General features: G+C 40.4%; 2 protein-coding genes across 14 annotated transcripts in view; one reads left to right on the top strand and one right to left on the bottom strand.

The window, feature by feature from the left end:
• tjp1b (tight junction protein 1b) overlaps positions 1–15,642 on the top strand; it is a 183,502-nt gene extending 167,860 nt beyond the window's left edge. For 6 of the 11 annotated variants that reach the window (XM_061969741.2, XM_061969746.2, XM_061969743.2 and 3 more), the window contains 18 exons: positions 916–1,066; positions 1,599–1,707; positions 1,792–2,011; positions 3,530–3,714; positions 3,799–3,894; positions 3,987–4,069; positions 4,163–4,373; positions 4,438–4,538; positions 4,631–4,981; positions 5,400–5,621; positions 6,636–7,493; positions 7,608–7,699; positions 7,927–8,142; positions 8,252–8,388; positions 9,197–9,647; positions 9,758–9,975; positions 11,691–11,834; positions 14,374–15,642. In XM_061969741.2, the coding sequence (XP_061825725.2) occupies positions 916–1,066; positions 1,599–1,707; positions 1,792–2,011; positions 3,530–3,714; positions 3,799–3,894; positions 3,987–4,069; positions 4,163–4,373; positions 4,438–4,538; positions 4,631–4,981; positions 5,400–5,621; positions 6,636–7,493; positions 7,608–7,699; positions 7,927–8,142; positions 8,252–8,388; positions 9,197–9,647; positions 9,758–9,975; positions 11,691–11,834; positions 14,374–14,468 (3,940 nt within the window). In that variant the 3' untranslated portion in view covers positions 14,469–15,642. The remainder of the gene's footprint in view (positions 1–915; positions 1,067–1,598; positions 1,708–1,791; positions 2,012–3,529; positions 3,715–3,798; positions 3,895–3,986; positions 4,070–4,162; positions 4,374–4,437; positions 4,539–4,630; positions 4,982–5,399; positions 5,622–6,635; positions 7,494–7,607; positions 7,700–7,926; positions 8,143–8,251; positions 8,389–9,196; positions 9,648–9,757; positions 9,976–11,690; positions 11,835–14,373) is intronic. The other 5 variants (XM_061969752.2, XM_061969745.2, XM_061969744.2 and 2 more) reach the window with 4 other exon arrangements.
• Positions 15,643–18,380: 2,738 nt separating this feature from the next.
• LOC133612381 (long-chain fatty acid transport protein 2) overlaps positions 18,381–19,567 on the bottom strand; it is a 58,702-nt gene continuing 57,515 nt past the window's right edge. For all 3 annotated transcript variants that reach the window (XM_061969754.2, XM_061969755.2, XM_061969753.2), the window contains exon 11: positions 18,381–19,214. In XM_061969754.2, the coding sequence (XP_061825738.1) occupies positions 19,038–19,214 (177 nt within the window). In that variant the 3' untranslated portion in view covers positions 18,381–19,037. The remainder of the gene's footprint in view (positions 19,215–19,567) is intronic.

Here is a 19,567-nt window from a genome sequence, read left to right as displayed (position 1 = left end):
AGTAATAAACTAAAGTCTTTGGAGGCTTTTTTGCAAAGAGAAACAGGCCAGGGCTCCCACTAATTCAGCGTTATGGTGAGTTGTATCTGCCCCATGTGGAAAGCCAGTCAGTGAAAATAATATGTCCATTAAACCGGTCTCCGGTTCAAAAAAGTTGGGGGACCCCTGGTCTAGATAATATGAATTAGTTAAGCTTTGGTGTAAATTTTGCGCCAGAGTCACTTTTATTACCTGTTTTTTGAGTCTTTCTGCAAGATATTCATTTCTGGAGGTGTTCCCAGATTGCAAATAAAACCACACCTCACCCTCTCTAAAAGTATTCAAATTATCTTTTGAAAATGTACACATTTTAAATACATATCTTAAAGTCACTACCGCTATGTTCTTTCCAGACACAAAGTAAACATCATAAACAGCATATAGATTCTCCCGGTGACATTAGGTACACTGCATGTCTCACGTCCATGTTATTATGGACATGCCACGATTAGATGAAAATAATACTTGATCCTACTTTTTTTGTTTCCTTGTAGCTTAAAGCAAAGGGTGATGAGCCCTCTTGCTGAGAGCCTGACTTAATTTCCAAAAAGGTATGTCTACCTCGCTGTGACGTCACAACTTAGCCGACTGCAAATTCCCACGAACAGATGTATCCAAAACTGCGTGCAAGCTGACGCCAAAATGCATGAACCTAATGATTTGATGTTTAACACGAGTGTCCAACGTTGTAAAAACATTTATACGTCAAAAAAGACAAAATTCATCATAGGTCCCCTTTAAGTTTGTATTTAAGAAAATACAAAGTTGGATGGCGTTAAGAAATGTACTCACTATTTCTTGCAAAACACCAGAATTCTATTAAAATGGCATCACATATAATAAAGTCTGACTGTTTTTTTTATTCTCCCTTTTTAGGCCAAGCATGAAGCTGGTAAAGTTCAAAAAGGGTGAAAGTGTGGGGCTGCGGCTGGCGGGAGGGAATGACGTGGGCATCTTTGTTGCTGGAGTGCTGGAGGATAGCCCAGCTGCAAAGGAGGGCCTGGAAGAGGGTGACCAAATTCTCAGGGTAGGTTCTGTGTTGCTGTTTTTAAGCAGAATTAGTCTTTTTTGGAATTATCAGGAAAATAATGTTTTACGAGATTAAAAAGTTCTTCTTTTTCTTAATGTGAATAATAAGGAGCTGAGTGGCGATGTTTTATTGCGTATGCACGCACCTCCCCTTTTTTTAAATTCTTGCTTGTACACAATGCTCGCTTCAGAATTCCTGTACCTCTGGGCTGGTCTCTTAGCAATGACCTGAAGGAGCACACACACAAAAACTGTTTCCTTTCACTGTTTGCACCATTTCCTCACAGCAATATATCTCTTTTGTTACACCTCCTTTCTTTAAGGAATGACTTGAATTCTTATACACCAGTAAAACATGCAGTTTCCCAGGCAGCGCTAAGAGAACAAGTAGAACTACCACAGGACAACCTTCAATTAAAGTTTTATACATGCCACCAATAATCTTAAAAGTTAGTTCAAAAAGACTAAAAAAAGCTGCAAGTTATTCTGTGACAAAGCATTCGAAATAATTTAGTTTGATCAAATTGCAGGTAAACAATGTTGATTTTGCAAACATAATTCGAGAGGAGGCAGTGCTATTCCTCCTGGACCTTCCTAAAGGTGAAGAGGTAACCATATTGGCTCAAAAGAAGAAAGATGGTTAGTAACTAAATAATGATAAAGAAACGCAATAAAAGACCAGTTAATTCGATCTTATTGCTGATAAGCTCATTTCCTCTTCAGTCTATAGACGGATCGTGGAGTCTGATGTGGGCGACTCCTTCTACATCCGCACCCACTTTGAGTATGAGAAAGAATCTCCATACGGGTTAAGCTTTAACAAGGGCGAGGTGTTCCGTGTGGTGGACACCCTCTACAATGGCAAGCTGGGTTCCTGGCTCGCTATTCGCATTGGCAAGAACCATCAGGAGGTGGAGAGGGGCATCATCCCCAACAAAAACAGGTGAGTGTAGTTTTTTTTCTGTCGCTTTATCGTTGTCTGTGTCTGAAAATAAACTACATCTCCCAGAATCCTCTGTTTGTACTCATAGTCCATAAGAGGATTTTTTTTTGACATTTCCTGAAAATGTCATCAAAATCTGTCCACAACTATTTGAGTTATGTTGCTAACAAACAAACCCTGGCGAAAACATAACATCTTTAGTGGAGGTAAGAAAGTCTGCGTTCTGCAAAGCAAAGCGCGCCCCTTTCGTTTCGAGCGTTTCCAAGGCGACAAAGAGTTCATGTTCATGTCGCACCACATTGAGGGAAATCCCCCCAAAAAAGTGTTTCATCGCGGGAAATACAAGTAAACTACAAAACTACGTAAAGATTCAATCTTCAATCCAGCCATTCATTTTCTACCGCGTGTTTCTCCCGCTGTTGCGGTGGGCTGGAGTCTATCCAACTGCACTCGGGCGAAAGGCAGGGTCCACCCTGAACAAGTCGCCACCTCATAAACTGCCACCCAGAAAATATGTTTGAAGCGAAATGTAGTATGTGAGTTATTTACATTATTAAAAGCTATATTGTTCGTTAACTTTTCTGAGAAACATCATTTTCCAGACTGATATAAAAAAATGTCCACTGCAGAGGACACTGCTTCTCAAAGTAAAAGTTGAAAGACACTAAAGTGAACATTATTGTTTTCACTTGTTACACGCAATATTTACATGCATCCATCCATTTTCTACCGCTTGTCCCTTTCGGGGTTACGGGGGGTGCTGGAGCCTATATCAGCTGCACACGGGCGGAAGTCCTGAGTTCAATCCCGGGCTCCCTGTGTGGAGTTTGCATGTTCTCCCCATGACTGCGTGCGTTCCCTCCGGGTACTCCGGCTTCCTCCCACCTCCAAAGACATGCACCTGGGGATAAGTTGATTGGCAACACTAAATTGGCCCTAGTGTGTGAATGTGAGTGTGAATGTTGTCTGTCTATCTGTGTTGGCCTTGCGATGAGTTGGCGACTTGTCCAGGGTGAACCCCGCCTTCCGCCCGTGTGCAGCTGAGATAGGCTGAGTGTCACTTCAAAGACAACAACTGTAAGGATTTTTTAAATATTTTCTTGAAACAGTAGTTGTTCCTTCACAAGTATTTGCACTTAAAAATACATGTTTGTAATAATAATTATGATTAGAAGAAAATGGATGGATGGATAGAACATTTGAGTGTACACTTTATCCTAAACAGTCCTGCCACTTCATTGTATACACTGTACTATAAATACTGTAAAACAAGTGTTATTTTTTGTGGACATATACCACGATAATATCGTACCATGAGATTTTGATTCCGTTACATCCCTATAATTTAGTATTAAATTAATGGACCATTGGGATTTCAGCCTTGTAATTTACTGTAAATGTGTCATTTTCTTGAAATGCTCTTCGTTGCCAACAGTACTGAGATTAGCAGTGCCAAGTTTATGACACATTCATTACCTTATGTGTCAAGTGTTCTGTCTTGTTGTGGTACGTTAACAGAGCAGAGCAGCTCTCCAGCGTGCAGTACACACTCCCCAAAACAGCTGGGGGCGACAGGGCGGACTTTTGGAGGTTCCGTGGTCTTCGCAGTTCAAAGAGGAACCTCAGGAAGAGCCGAGAAGATCTTTCCTCACAGCCAGTCCAGACAAAGTTCCCGGCATATGAGAGGGTTGTCCTGAGAGAAGGTGAAAAATCTGACCGTGCACTAGAAAAAATTGCATGCCTTTATTCCAAATCTGCCATTTATAATTTTGTCTTTGTAATTGTAGCTGGTTTCTTAAGACCTGTCGTCATATTTGGGCCTATCGCTGACGTTGCGCGAGAAAAGCTCTCCAGAGAAGAGCCAGATCTCTATGAGCTTGCAAGTATGTTTACGATTCATGCTTTGAACATAACCGCAACATAAACTTGATGGGTTATGTTTGAAATGTCATGCATTGCTCTGATTGTTTTCCAGAGAGTGAACCAAGAGATGCCGGAACAGACCAGCGGAGTTCAGGAATTATCCGTCTTCACACCATCAAACAAATCATTGACAGAGTAAGCACTCCACTTTTTGTTACATTCGAAAGGCTCCATAGATTTGTCTTCACCCCAACTCACATCCATTATTTATTTGTTCACTCATAAAAGGACAAACATGCTGTGCTGGACATCACCCCTAATGCTGTGGACAGACTGAACTATGCTCAGTGGTACCCAATAGTAGTCTTCCTAAATCCTGACAACAAGCAGGGTGTGAAAAACATGAGGACAAGACTTTGTCCAGAATCTAGGAAAAGCGCCAGAAAGCTCTATGAGCGAGCCATCAAACTGAGGAAAAATAATCATCACCTTTTTACCAGTGAGTGGTCACAAAGTAATATTAATTATCATACATTACTTAACAAAACAATTTTTTTTTGTAGCCACCATCAACATGAACAACATGAACGATGGTTGGTACGGGGCTCTTAAAGAAACAACCCAGCAGCAACAGAACCAGCTGGTGTGGGTGTCTGAGGGCAAGGTGAGCAACAACTTTCACTGTTTTTGTGCATCTGTAACAGAGAACTAATGCAATGTGAGTTGTGAGCCCAAAGATAAATGGTTTCTTCTCAGGCGGATGGCACCACGGAGGATGACTTGGATATCCACGACGACCGCCTGTCCTACCTGTCTGCACCAGGTAGTGAGTACTCCATGTACAGCACGGACAGCCGCCACACGTCCGACTACGAGGACACAGACACAGAGGGAGGAGCATACACAGATCAGGAGCTCGATGAGACGCTGAATGACGAGGTGGGTCTGCCCACGGAGCCTGCCATCACACGGTCTTCCGAACCCGTGAAGGAAGACCCACCTGTCATTCAGGACGCCCCTGGTTACCCTGGATACCAGCACCCAGTGCCACCAGACCCTTCTAATCGTATAGACCCCACTGGATATAAGTTGCCCTCTCCGCAGCAGGTAATAACAGTAGCCTGTTCTTTGTTGGCGTGTGTGGATAGAAAAACTCTAAACTTGAGCGGTTAGCTCATTGGTCATCTTGATAGTTGACTAAGGCCAAGTCCACATTAACAATGTTACATTTTTCTTTGCATTTTGTTCATTTTAAACAACATTGTTGGGGACATTGATTTTGGACAAATGTTTTTGGGACCCTGAAGTGGGTAAACAAAATAAAATAAAGACACTTGTGTGATTGTGGACCTAGCCTAAATGTCAAACATGTTTTAGAAGCTACTGGTATATTATCTGACAGAATCAAACATTTTCAAAAGCCTTTTCTTGCTGATTCGGTGAAGACCAAGGTGTTCGGGTGAGCTATTCTTGGTGTGCCCTTGGCAGGCTGTGTTTGTAAATGTCTTTTAACAATACTTCACAGCAAGATGAGGCTTCTCTGCCCAAGCCCCCGTTGCCTCCAGCGCCCTCTGCTGTTGAGCAGCCTGTACAGCTAGAGGGTATGCATCTAGAGGAGCCGCCTGCTGCAGCTGCAGCTTCTCAGGCTGACTCACTTAGAAGCCCCAGTCCTGCCCCTGAGCTTTTTCATCCCCCACCACCACCACACGAACCCCACTCATCTGGACCAACCGGTCCAGAAGCAAAGGTACCCGCTGTTTCAACCGCCCACTTGGACCGGGTCTGGGCCCCAGCCTGCTGTTTTAACTGCCTGTCTTCTCGCACATGCTTCCCACTTGCTCTCTGCATGAAATGCTCACACTGTGTGCCTCACTGAGCCCACCGTGTGCCTCTGGCTCCCAGAGAATGTGTGACGCTCTAGTCCACATGCATCACGGTAAACCTGGGAGACCAGAGGGTCTTGTACATATGAGTCTTTGGCCAGGGTGAAGACATCCACAACCAGCCCTAACTGTTGCCTCTTACTTCCTTTGCATGGCTCCAAATGTTTTTTGGGTTCCTTCAGCTTTAATTATCTTCTGTAGATGATAAAACGAGCACTTACATCGTATTAGTAGATGTGTTGTGTCGTAGTGCAGTAGTTTGACATTGCATTAGACGCAAACTGAATGTTGGTTGCATGATGAACGCTAACCTGCAGACAGTATTCTTGATAATGATTTCCCTCAAGCAATTCTCCCTATGGAAAATAACAACTCACCTCAACACACTGCATTGTGTTTATGTTCACTTGTTTTGTTCTGAGCAGATGCCAACAAATGAACCTTCTTCCATAGGAAGTGATGTGGCTATTGATTTGCTGTCTACAGGCTACACATCATATGTTTGAAATGAGGCCTTTCAGAAATGAAACTGTTTTCATTATAAAACATATATTAATAACTAATGAATGTGGATTGTAATCATTCTTGAAAGGCATCTTGTCAAACGGGCATTCAGAACATTTTTGAATAATGGACAAAGGTTTGCTTGTTTTTTTTGCACTCTGACAAATTGTCTCATGATTTGGAAAGTGTTACTTACTGTATATATGCTCGCTTCCATTAACTTTCACTTTGAAGTTTCACACCTTGTTCTATTTGGTGTTTAGGATATCGTCTCTCAACTACTTTATCTATCTTTGAACACAGTGTTTGATAAGCTTAGATTAATCGCAATTGATATTTAACAGAAGCATTCATTTAATACTGTCTCTTCACAGATGTACAAAAAAGATCTGTACAACATGGATGAACCTGTGAGAATTAACCATGGCATGAAGCAGTCTCTGAGCTACAGTCACCAGCCTTCATACCAGGACAAGCAGCCATACCGCGAATACGACCACCCGCCTTATTGTTACGATGGAGGCGGCTACGCAGAACCAAAGCCTCACAACGCTGACCCTCACCTGCACTACGAGAACCGTGTGCCTCAGTACAATGAACAGTGGTCTCCCTATGACCAGCAGACCTCTTCCTCCCAGCCCCCAGGATACCAACAGGGCCACCAGCAACCCACCGGCTATAACCCCCGGCCCCTATACGAGGATGGCCCAGGGAGAGACTACAGCCCGCCACAACCACGCTATGAAGAGCCCCTTCCTGTGGGGTATGATGGAAGATCACGGCACAGTAAACCTACGCCCATTCGTTATGATGAACCACCCCCACCACCACCCTCAGCAGGCTATGATGGCCGCTCTCCTTATGAGGCAGAAACTCACGGCTTCCCAATAAACTCACCGCGTTCACCAGAACTGCCAAAGCAGTACTATAGTGACCTGGGTCTAAGGCCTACCTACATTCCCGGGCCTCATCGGGGCTTTAAGGCAGGAATGCACGAGCCTGCAATGAACTCTGAGCCACCAGCACTCCCTCCTAAAACAGAGCCCCTCCCATCCCCAGGGGAGCCAGTCATCTCTCCAGGCACCAAAACCTTTCCACCTCTCCAACGGGAAGACCGGGATGAAGACCTAAACATGAAACCACAGTCGGTGCTCAACAGAGTGAAGATGTTTGAAAATAAACGCTCTGTTTCTATGGACAGAGCGAAAGAAGGAGATGCAACAGTTCTCAGGGTAATTTTCTCAGCTATCACCTCAGTGCAATGTTGAAGCAGCAACTGTAGAGCTCACTAACTGCAAAGGAATAATGATTATGAAAAACTTAAGATATCCTCTATTTCCTTTTAGCCTGCAGATGTTCCCAAGCCCTCAAGTGCACCTTGTCCAGTTCTCAAGGCCAATTCTCTCAGCAACCTGGAGCAAGAAAGGTCCACCTACAGGTGTGTAGTTGTCATTACAGCATCCTGAGGCGACAGTAAAGGGAAATGAAGGGCAACTTGGGGAAACCCATTCACACTTTCATTGTTGTTTGAGCTCCACCTAGTGGGGGCAACTGCAGGTGTACATACACCACAAATAGATATTTTCCTGCACATATATATGCATGGAAGTAGCATTTCAGGATGAGCAAAATCATGATCTATTTATTTTCATTCTTTTTTTTTAGGGCTCCTGAGCCACAGAGGCCTCACACAAAACCACTTGATGATGTCATGCGCTCCAATCACTATGACGCAGATGAGGATGAGGAGTACTACAGGAAACAGTTGTCTTATTTTGATCGCCGAAGCTTCGACAGCAAAGCCATGGGCTTACCCAGTCCTGGCATCAATCGCTTCCACGATCTTGTCAAACCAGCTCAACTGTCTTACCCATACAACAGGTAGAAGGACACGCCTTTTGACATCGTTGCCAGACAATAATGTTCCTACTTTTCCACCCACTTATCGGTCTTCACTTACACTTTTATTGTTTGTCTTCACCTACATTAGAGTGGAGTCTGTCGAGAAGGTTAGTTCATGTGAGAAGCGATATGAGCCCCTGTCTCAGATCAGCCCCTCCTCTCAGTACGGAACCCCTGGCTCTGCCATCCCACCCAATACACTGCCAAAACTCAGCCCTGGTCATGGTAAGCTCTATAATCTTGCTGCCATAGTTATTACTTTCTTTTATGGTTGTTGGTTGGTTGAAGTCTATTTCAAATATGTATGCAATTTCAACATGATACGTCACGTATTTAACCCATTTTTTAAATTTCTCTGAACATGGCCGAAAAAGAGTAGGAAGAAGCAAAGCTTATTTAAACCTACCCCTTTTCCACTTCACAACAAGTACTTACACATTTGTTCACTTATTTTGTGAATGCAAAAGAATAATAATGGATTGTTTTATTATTATTTAAATCACACTTTTATTTAGTTACTTAAAGTGTGTTACACTGAGAACCCATTATTCATTCACTGCACATTCACACTAGTTGGTAAGCTACATTTGTAGGGTAGACTGACCATAACGTGTTTGTCAACTTGTGCCTACGGCCTCTCCAACCACCACCAAACATTCAGTGTGGGTGGCACTTGGAGCAAGGTGGGTGGAGTGTCTTGTCCAAGGACACAACAGCAGTGACTAGGATGGCTGAAGCTGGATTCATATCAGGAACCCTCAGGTTTCTGGAAGGCTGCTCTAACATCTGAGCCACGCCGCACCAATGACGTGTATCTGTGCATTAACTAAGTGTGCATTAATCAGTGTGGACCTCACTTAAATTGCTTGTGTTCAACTGTGGGCATTGATTAAAACAACCTTTTAACACTAGGACATTGTTGTAGACGCTTCATAGCAGCTGATTACATGCAGTCTGTCCTATTCTCTATATTTATTGTCATTTCTTGAGGATCTTTTATTTATTTTTTGTCATTTTCTGTATTTCCATTCAGGAAATCCCATACCAGAGCCATTGAGCTCACCTAATCCCAAACCTGACCTGGCAGCTCTCAGACCCATTAGCAGGGAGGAACCCGCACCGGTTGGCTATCTCCCCCCAAGGGCCCTCCCTGACAAGCCCCCAGTCAACGGCACTGACCCAGCACCCCCGAAGAATGTTGCCGCCCCCATTGGTTACAACCGTTACGTCCCCAAGCCGTACACCAGTTCGGCGCGACCTTTTGAGCGCAAGTTTGAGAGCCCCAAGTTCAACCACAACCTCCTACCCAACGACACACAGGTGAAAACGGACCTTCTCATCAAGCCCGGCGGGGGAAAGCCCCAACTGTCACCTCAGCCCCTGGACCATGACAGCGGCCTGGACACCTTCACACGCACCATGGACAACAGGCCCAAATACCAGCACAATAACATCAATGCCATCCCCAAGGCCATCCCTGTAAGGTATGGCTCTGATGGCACACGCACCTCACAGGGAGGTCATTGTTCTGCTCGTCTTGAGTATTGTGCCCCTCTGACACTGCACTGATGGATGACTGTGATCTCTGCTGCAGCCCCGGCGCACTGGACGATGATGACGAGGACGAAGGGCACACGGTGGTCGCCACCGCACGAGGTGTCTTCAATTGCAACGGAGGGGTCCTGAGCTCCATCGAAACAGGCGTCAGCATCATTATCCCCCAGGGCGCCATCCCAGAGAACGTGGAGCAGGAGATCTACTTCAAGGTGTGCCGCGACAACAGCATCCTGCCCCCGCTGGACAAGGAGAAAGGTCAGTCCCAACAGGAAGAATAACATCTTCTGTTAGCAGGAAGCAGCTTACAAAACATTGCACGCCTGCAAGATGGCAGTGCTCTGGTCTTAAGGGTATGTTCATTTTTAGCAACCTTGGTAAAAAAAACATGAATGATCACTAGCTCCTGCTTCTTGTTAGTGCTTTGCTGGACTATTCCAGTCCTACGGGGTGGAAACTGACATGCTAGACGACAGATGCTGCTGTAGTGCACAGTATACAGATTATTTTTGTTTCAATCAATTTCTGTGATTTTGTAACAGTACTTAAGATCTTAACATGAGCCAAAATGTGATCCTTTTTTCCTGAGTAAGGGAAGACTACACTTACATTCAAAGTATATATTAGAAGGTAGTAAATCAGTTTTGGTAAACAGTACTTATGTACCAATGTTTTCCAAACATTCGTTCATTTGTGGCAGCTGCCACAAATGAATTTGGCCCGCCACAGAAGATTTAGCATCTGTTTTATTTAATTTATGTAGGTTCGCCCTCGCTTACAAACACATTAGGACTGTCTGTGTAGCATAAGCAGAACTAGGAATGTCCCGATCAGAAATTTTGCCCTCAGATCCCAATCCAAATTCGTGTCCAAATCTGATACTTTGACAGTGTTATTATAGCATTTGGAACTGAAAATGTTGACAATAATATTTTTATAAAGCTGATTTCATTACATTTAGAATGTGGTATTGAATGCTACACACAATTTCTGGAGTAAAGTAAAGTGGATAGTTCTCAATAAATAAAGAAAAAAAGAAAAAACTGTTATTAGCTCCTATTTAAATCATTTGGCTTTTGCCCTCAAAGCCTTCCGGTATATTGATTTATATCCTGAGTTTTTAAACAATAACAGAATTGACCCCCAAAATTAGATTATGCAATAATAATAATAAGAAAAATCTAATCACTTTAGTATCTATCATTTACAGATAATATTGTTTGGATTTACATGACGTCATGTCCTGCTCATTGAATATGCGAGATGGTCAAGCCAGCGTCTGTTCTCAGTAGGCGACATTTAGCCCTTCTTGAAGAAAAACACCATATGCTTGCGTTGTTTTCGGCTGTAAGCACGGTTCAAATCTTGAAAAGTTCCTGGAGAGGTAATCAAAAAGGGCAGAAGAGTGCAGGATCTTGACAATTTTAAGTATCAGTATCAGCAAAACTAATGTTAAGTATCCAACCAACAGAAAAGTAAGTGCTTATTACAATTCAACACAAGTGTAGATAGAACCATGAAAACAGAAAGTAACTGAGTATAAAAAGTAAATTAGCAAGTAGATTAGTATCAGTTTTGGGAAAATAATACAACTGACACAATATGTTACTGTCATCAGCTAAATTAAGAGCCCTTGTAACCCGTTTTGAGATGGTTCTTTTATCATTTATAAACCAAATCATATTTTATGATATATATCGTTATTGCAGTAGGCCTGGCCTCAATATTTATTGCGATATGGATTTTAGGCCATATCGCCCATCCCTATTTTCTATGACAAACCAAAAAGGTGTGTTATACATATCCACACAGAGTTTTGCATTATGACAAATATTCAAACGAGATATTGTAATTAACGCCCACAACCATGCGTTTCTAGTTGACCATTCAAAATGATGAATGCTTTATTCTTCGTGACTCTTTCCACAAATGAACCAGTGTTTGTGTCTAAACGTTGTTGCGTGTCCGCACAGGAGAAACGCTGCTAAGTCCTCTGGTGATGTGCGGCCCTCACGGACTCAAGTTCCAGAAGCCTGTGGAGCTGCGCTTACCTCACTGTGCGTCTATGACCCCTGATGGTTGGTCTTTTGCTCTAAAATCCTCCGACTCCTCGTCGGGTACGCTGTCCTCTCTCTCTGTCCTTTTTTGGGTCTGTGGGCTTAGAAGATGACGTGCTTGGTCTGTTCACCTTCTTTTCCACATTCCTCGCTCCTTTATCACGCATGGGCTCCCTCATACACCTTAATTATTGTTTCCTTTTTTCCATGTGTTACAGTGTTGCCTGTCTTTAAAGGGGACCTATTTTATTGTACATTTAAAGCACTTCATTTTGGAGTAGATATTATGTATTGGGTATGCTTTGGTGTACAGTTGGATCCACAGTCACTTTTATAATTTTTTCGATTCTAAAGGCATTCTCAGATTGCAAATGAAACCACACCTCACCCTCTCCGAAAGTATCATCATTTATCTTTCAAAAATGTGCATTTTTTAAATATATATCCTGGAGACTAACTTTACTTTTTTGCAGACACGGTTAAAATTAGACTTAATGAACATTATGCAGTGTAGATTCACCCAGTCACAATATTAGGTACAGCTGCACACTCTTAGATTGATTCAGACTCTGTATTAAAAAGCTGTTTTTAGTCAGTATGTCACTGTAGGTCAGCTAAGCTACAAAGCTTAACTACATTTTCCAGTAGGTTGGCAGTAACTTACCTACTTTTTAAACAATTAGGTATTTCTGTAGTTTAGCTACTTTAAGACCCATGTAGCTAGGTAGCTTACATCAAAGCCACAAGCTACAAAGAGAGAAAATGAACTGCGAATCCAGGCCAAAAAACATGGAAAAGATACAAAGCCCTGGATGAATGAGAACATCCGTACATACAGAGATTGGTTGGTGTTCGTATGATGAGACACAATTGGCTAAGGTTAGGGTGAAACATTACGGACTGGCCGATCAGAGGCAAGATGCGTAGTAAGCAAAATCATAACCATCAGGCACTTATGTTACGTGACGACGAAGGAGTGAGGGAGTCAGACAGGACGCTTCACGCTGACGATTAAAAAAAAAAAAGTAAAATACTTGAAAATGGCTGAGGAATTCTATTCCGCAGATTAGATTTTACCTTCAATGATGAAGATGACGTCCAGGAAACCCGCAATAATGTCCTAGTTATATTTAGACAAATGTATCCCTTTAGAGAAAACAATGCCACAAACCTTAGTTTTTAATTGTTTACCCTGTAAACCAAAATCATAACTGATCTCTTCATCTAAGATGTGGAACACAAATTTAGGAACACACATTAAGGTGAGTTGAGTTCATGAAAAGTTTTACTGCACATAACTAGAGATGTCCGATAATATCGGCCGATAAATGCTTAAAAATGTAATATCAAAAATTATCGGTATTGTTTTTTTTATTATCGGTATCGTTTTTTGTTTTTTTTATTAAATCAACATAAAAGACACAAGATACACTTACAATTAGTGCACCAACCCAAAAAACCTCCCTCCCCCAAAAGGGTTGTTTCTTTCTGTTATTAATATTCTGGTTCTTACATTATATGTCAATATATATCAATACAGTCTGCAAGGGATACAGTCCGTAAGCACACATGATTGTGCGTGCTGCTGGTCCACTAATAGTACTAACATTTAACAGTTGATTTTACTCATTTTCATTAATTACTAGTTTATATGTACCGGTAGCTGTTTTTATATTGTTTTACTTTCTTTTTTATTCAAGAAAATGTTTTTAATTTATTTATCTAATTTTATTTTATTAATTTTTAAAAAAAGAACCTTATCTTCACCATACCTGGTTGTCCAAATTAGGCATAATAATGTGTTAATTCCACGACTGTATATATCGGTTGATATCGGTATCGGTAATTAAAGAGTTGGACAATATCGGATATCGGCAAAAAGACTTTATCGGACATCCCTACACATAACCATTACCGACTGTTTGTCAAGAGGTAGATAGATGCTGTTTTTGTACTGTAGGTAGAGAAAATGAATAACATAATAGGAGTAGGCCAAAGAAAAGGCAAACTAAAATAAGTACATACAGTGAGGTGCGGCGACCCCTAGAGGTAGTTGTAGGGTGTCCCCGGCGAAATGACAGATAGTTAATAGTAATGGACCACTATTGGGACCATTTGTACACTCTCAGTTACATTAACATTGATATTGTACATGTGGGTCCATAGATATAAATGCCATTAGATGTAGCTCTGATTTAGAAAAGCTACTTTTGCCATGTAGCTTGTAGTGTAGTTTGCTACAATTCACTGGGGATGGCTTTGCCTGTAGCTTTTAGCTACATTTAATCTTGTAGCTTAGCTTACTACATTTTCATTTTGCATTTATAAGTCAGAAAAGACTAAATTCATCATAGGTCCCCTTTAAATTTCCTCCAGATAACAGTAAAAGATCAAAAGTCACTAGTACCCATTTTATTATTATTACCACAGATGATTGTTCTCACTGCTGATCAGGGTTATCTAACTGATTATTATTGATGAGTGTGTTTGACATGCAAATGAAGGCAGTAACTGTGTGCTAAAACATACCATATTGTTATGTCAAATGAACAGTGGCATTAATGGTATTTTAAATTCTCTTGATTTGTCATTTGCGCAGGTGACCCTAAAAGCTGGCAGAACAAATCTCTCCCAGGAGACCCCAACTACCTGGTGGGTGCAAACTGCGTGTCTGTGCTCATCGACCACTTCTAAAGAGGGCGACAGCTGGTCTGTTGGTGAATGTGAAAGAACGGAGGAGGGCCGGGGTGCGTCCCCTCCGTGCAGCGAGGTTAGGGTACACAACACTCACCTCAAGGCGGTGAATCAAACACTCCCACGTTGTTTACCGGACCCTCAAAAAAAAAACAAGAAAAAAAACCTCCCACACACTTATGAGAAGAGTCAACTCCCTGGCTCTTCTTTTTTGTCCTTTTTGTTGGTGCTTTTGAGGCTTGCAAAAAAAAAAGATGACATACCACAAGTTATTGGAACTCATATGAGAGTGCATGACGGTGCCACAGACTGAATAATCTCATCTTGATATTTTTAGATACTTTTTTGGGGGGGGGATCAGCAAAGTAAAAGAGAAAAAAAAAGAAATATTGCTGTAAAAAAAGAAAAAAGAAAAGTGGGCATATGCAAACCTTTCGTTGTGTAGCCATGAAGGATCTCTGGAGGACTCACACAAGAAATGACAGTTCATTGTTATTATTATTAATAATAGTAGTAGTATCAAAGAGGCCTGTTTGTTCTGATCGGGCGCTCTCTTTCCTTAAAAGTGATGTTTTTGTAGCAAATGTTTTACCGTAGACGAATAATACTGACAAACTCCTGCTGTCTAGAGATCTATGCATGTGCTATGACTCAGGTCCAGACGCCTGCTACCACTTTAACACACGAGAATCCCATCCAACACTGCGAGCAGTGATGCCTTATCTGCATACAAACGAGAGAAAGAACTTTCCAAATTGAACCCACCCTGACCCTCCTGTCACAGCCAACACCAAGTTGTCTCTGCTTTTTTTCCTTTCTTGGTTCTCCTAAACCTGAACTCGGATTCTAGCACATGCGTGAAGGCAGAATGGACGCTTTCTTTTTTCCCGCTATGCATATATGAAGAGTGAGGAGACGCCGAAAAGCTCCCAGGATGTCGTGGCTGTACATATTGCTAGCATATGGCCTTGGTTCTCTGTAAATCAACTTTTGTACATCTTTATTATTTTGTATAAAAGACAAAATGTTTCTTTAAAAAAAAAAAAAAAAAAAAAAAGCAAGAGAGAAAGGGAGAGCGGTTACATTGGTTATGTTTGTATTCCGGTTAAAAACCCTGAGCCTTGGAACTGACACAAGCAGTAATAAATCCAACTTTTCTAGCAATGTATACACACTCACTACTTAAGGCATTTTTTACTTTTTATTGAATATTTACAACAACAAAAAATAGAAGTGCTTGGTTTGAATCAATTGAAAAGATATGCTCAAAGGGGTTGAGGATGTTACAAAGACTGGTCCCTTTCTTTATTTGTGATACTGGATGCTTTATTGTGTGCCCTGAAATGTATTTTTGTACTAATAGACAATTTATTATGGCACATCAGTACTGTTTTCTTTTGATATAACACTTCAGTGCTTCAATTCAACACTAGTTTATTTCCCTGTGTGTCCAACATTCTTTTTATTTATTTGGATTTCTCTTTTTTTCATACATTGTTTCACCTCTGCAACAATTTTTTTAAATGTATACCACTGTATTAATAAATACATTTCATTTTGAAATTAGACGAGACTCCACATATTAATGATACGCTTCACAAAGTGTGCTTTTTATTTACATTGCAATGTTCTGGAAAAAAAATGGATACTGACAAATGTAGAAGCTGTTGCCGTTCTAATTTTGCTTTCTTAAAAGCACATGTAACGCTGCAGCTATCAATAATTATAGTAATACAATAAACTATCGAGTAATCGGATAAAACATTATACAGCCTCAATGCGTATTTTAGGGACAATAGTTGAAAAACGTCCTGCTTGTCATAACCTTAAGTCTTTTTTTCTAAAAACGGCACATCATAAACATTGCATTTTCACTTTTAACGTGTGTGCGTATTTAAAAAAATAAAATAAATCTGCATTTCACTGCCCTATCTCTCTCATATGCGCTCCATTGCAGCAGCCGTGTGAAAACTGTAATTGTATTTGAAGTTCCAGGCACTCCATGCAGTATTTGTATTAGTTACACTCATTAAACAATTAGTCAAAGAAATAGAATATAAATCTAAGTAGAGATGTCCGATAAATCAAAACCCAAAAAACCTTCCTACCCCATTTACACTCATTCACACTCATTCACACAAAAGGGTTGTTTCTTTCTGTTATTAATATTCTGGTTCCTACATTATATATCAATATATATCAATACAGTCTGCAAGGACACATGATTGTGCGTGCTGCTGGTCCACTAATAGTACTAACCTTTAACAGTTAATTTTACTAATTTTCATGAATTACTAGTTTCTATGTAACTGTTTTTATATTTTTTTACTTTCTTTTTTATTCAAGAAAATGTTTTTAATTTATTTATCTTATTTTATTTTTATTAATTTTTTTTAAAAGTACCTTATCTTCACCATACCTGGTTGTCCAAATTAGGCATAATGTGTTAATTCCACGACTGTATATATCGGTTGATATCGGTATCGGTAATTAAAGAGTTGGACAATATCGGAATATCGGATATCGGCTTCATTATCGGACATCCCTAAATGTAAGCTTTTTTTTAATAATCTGATTAATCGATTGTTGCAGCCTTGAAGCACATTTCTATACCGTTCATATTTTCTACAAAGTAATATTAATCAAACGGGAACAAACCAATACCACGAGAGTGAAGTATAGGTGTTACCTAAAAAAAGGTCATCACAAAAAAAAATTCTGCTAAATGTTGAGTGTAAAGTTGTCTATTTACAAGGGAAGAACATTGGGACAAGAAACAAAAGTTTAAAAGGTACTATTTAATTTACATGTTATGCCTTTCTAAAATTACAACTTTACTCCTGAAATGGTATTTCCTATTTTTCAAAAGACATACCGTACTTTTTTTCCGGTAATTATTTATTTATTTTTTTAATCATTTTGCAGGTCCCGTATTTTTCGGACTATAAGTCGCAGTTTTTTTCATAGTTTGGCCGGGGGTGCGACTTATACTCAGGAGCGACTTATGTGTGAAATTATTAACACATTACCGTAAAATATCAAATAATATTATTTAGCTCATTCACGTAAGAGACTAGCCGTATAAGATTTCATCGGATTTAGCGATTAGGAGTGACATATTGTTTGGTAAACGTATAGCATGTTCTATATGTTATAGTTATTTGAATGACTCTTACCATAATATGTTACATTAACATACCAGGCACGTTCTCAGTTGGTTATTTATGCCTCATATAACGTACACTTATTCAGCCTGTTGTTCACTATTCTTTATTCATTTTAAATTGCCTTTCAAATGTCTATTCTTGGTGTTGGGGTTTATCAAATAAATTTCCCCCAAAAATGCGACTTATACTCCAGTGCGACTTATATATGTTTTTTCCCTTCTTTATTATGCATTTTCGGCCGGTGCGACTTATACTCCGAAAAATACGGTATGTCAAATACTTTCTTGAGGGCCACATCGTAGTCATGGCTTTCCTCAGATGGCCACTCGCAACAGTATATATTTGAATATAAATGTTTCATCGCCTCATTATTTTATTTTTACATGCAAATTATTGGATAACTTGTTTTAAAATCATAAGTCAAGGTGACAGGCAGCTATTTAAGTATAATGATTTTTTTTTTTTACAAAGAAATGTTTAAAAGATATGCAATTTTTCTGTTAACATTGAAATAACAAATGTCTTTTTGACACATTAATTCCAGGCTTTTGCAATTTTAAACTTTAGTGCACTCCATCCAGTTACCAACACAAAAATCACATGTTGTTGTAGATTTCTAAAGTGAATGATCTGAGGTTGACCTGTGATACAAGTGTGTTGTGCCATCATCTGATAAGAACATGACTTGTCTGTCCATCACACTGGTGCAAAGGTCCAATGATAAAGCCACCACAGATAGCACAAGAATGTGGTAAAAAGTTTATTTTCCACACTTGAATGACATCTACACCCATTTCATTTAAACAAAGAGCTTTGGATAAAATATTTCAGTGTCATATTTTGAAATGCTATAGTACAGAGGTCTTCAACAGGGGTCAAAGGCAGTCATGTTTGGTTAAGACCTTTTAAAATATTGTATAATTCGCCCCCACAATTTCTGCTCAAATTTAAATACTCGTTAACGTTGTTCCAACACAGGTAAATGGAGGCAGAATATGTTTTTCAGTCAGCAATGCACACATTTGACACACAACCTCTGTCAGGCTCCTCCTTGTGATTGGCCCATTCTCAGCAAGCACCTGGTTTATGTTTATCCTATAAATGTACTTCATTTATAACACCATTAAAACACAGGCAGAAGAGAGATACGCCTGCCCTCTACCTCAGAAGCCGCAGGTTTGTTTAAAAAACAATTTTACACAAGATATATAAATAGGAGAATGTCAAAGACCCCTGTTATATATGATTTTTTTTTATTAGCTGTGCTGGAATGTGGAGTTGTATTGTACTGTACTTTACTGTACTATACTGTCAGGGCTTGGTCGAAATAAATATGGTGTCCATTCCTCCCTGAGATTAGTTGTCAAGGCACAAACTGAACATGTCTATGAACAACAAAATGTTAGAGTTTGATTGTGCCGCTGGTTATGGCTCTGTAAATCTCCGTTGTCATGGGAACAAAGGTCAGTTTCGACGCGTGGAGGTAGTACAAAGGCTCGCGGATTAGGGCCGGGTTGAATCCGTCGTTCACCAACCTGTTTTTCTTCATCTTGAACGTGCCCGTTATCTCCAAGCATGGCTGAAAGACGCAAGACAAACGGTTAAGAACTTTTGGCCGACATGCAGTTTCGGGAGGAATTGCTTGTGATTGCTAAAATGCGCAAGACAAACTGAAGTGCTACTAATGTATGTTAACGGTTAGCATGCGTGAGGTACCAAGTTATATGACTGATTTGTCTGCCTGCAAAATTAACTAAAAAAGATCGCAAGTATTAAAAGTACCATGTCATGTGACTAAGGTTTACGGCTGTTAAATGAGCTAAAACAGCATGTTTCAAGTACCGAGTTACAAGGGGTGTGGGAAAAAATCGATTCGAATTCGAATCGCGATTCTCACATTGTGCGATTCAGAATCGATTCTCATTTTTTTAC

Source organism: Nerophis lumbriciformis, linkage group LG10, assembly GCF_033978685.3.
Source record: "Nerophis lumbriciformis linkage group LG10, RoL_Nlum_v2.1, whole genome shotgun sequence".
NCBI lineage: Eukaryota > Metazoa > Chordata > Actinopteri > Syngnathiformes > Syngnathidae > Nerophis > Nerophis lumbriciformis.
The sequence above is the reverse complement of the archived record's forward strand: the minus strand, read 5'-3'. Positions and strand labels throughout refer to the sequence as shown.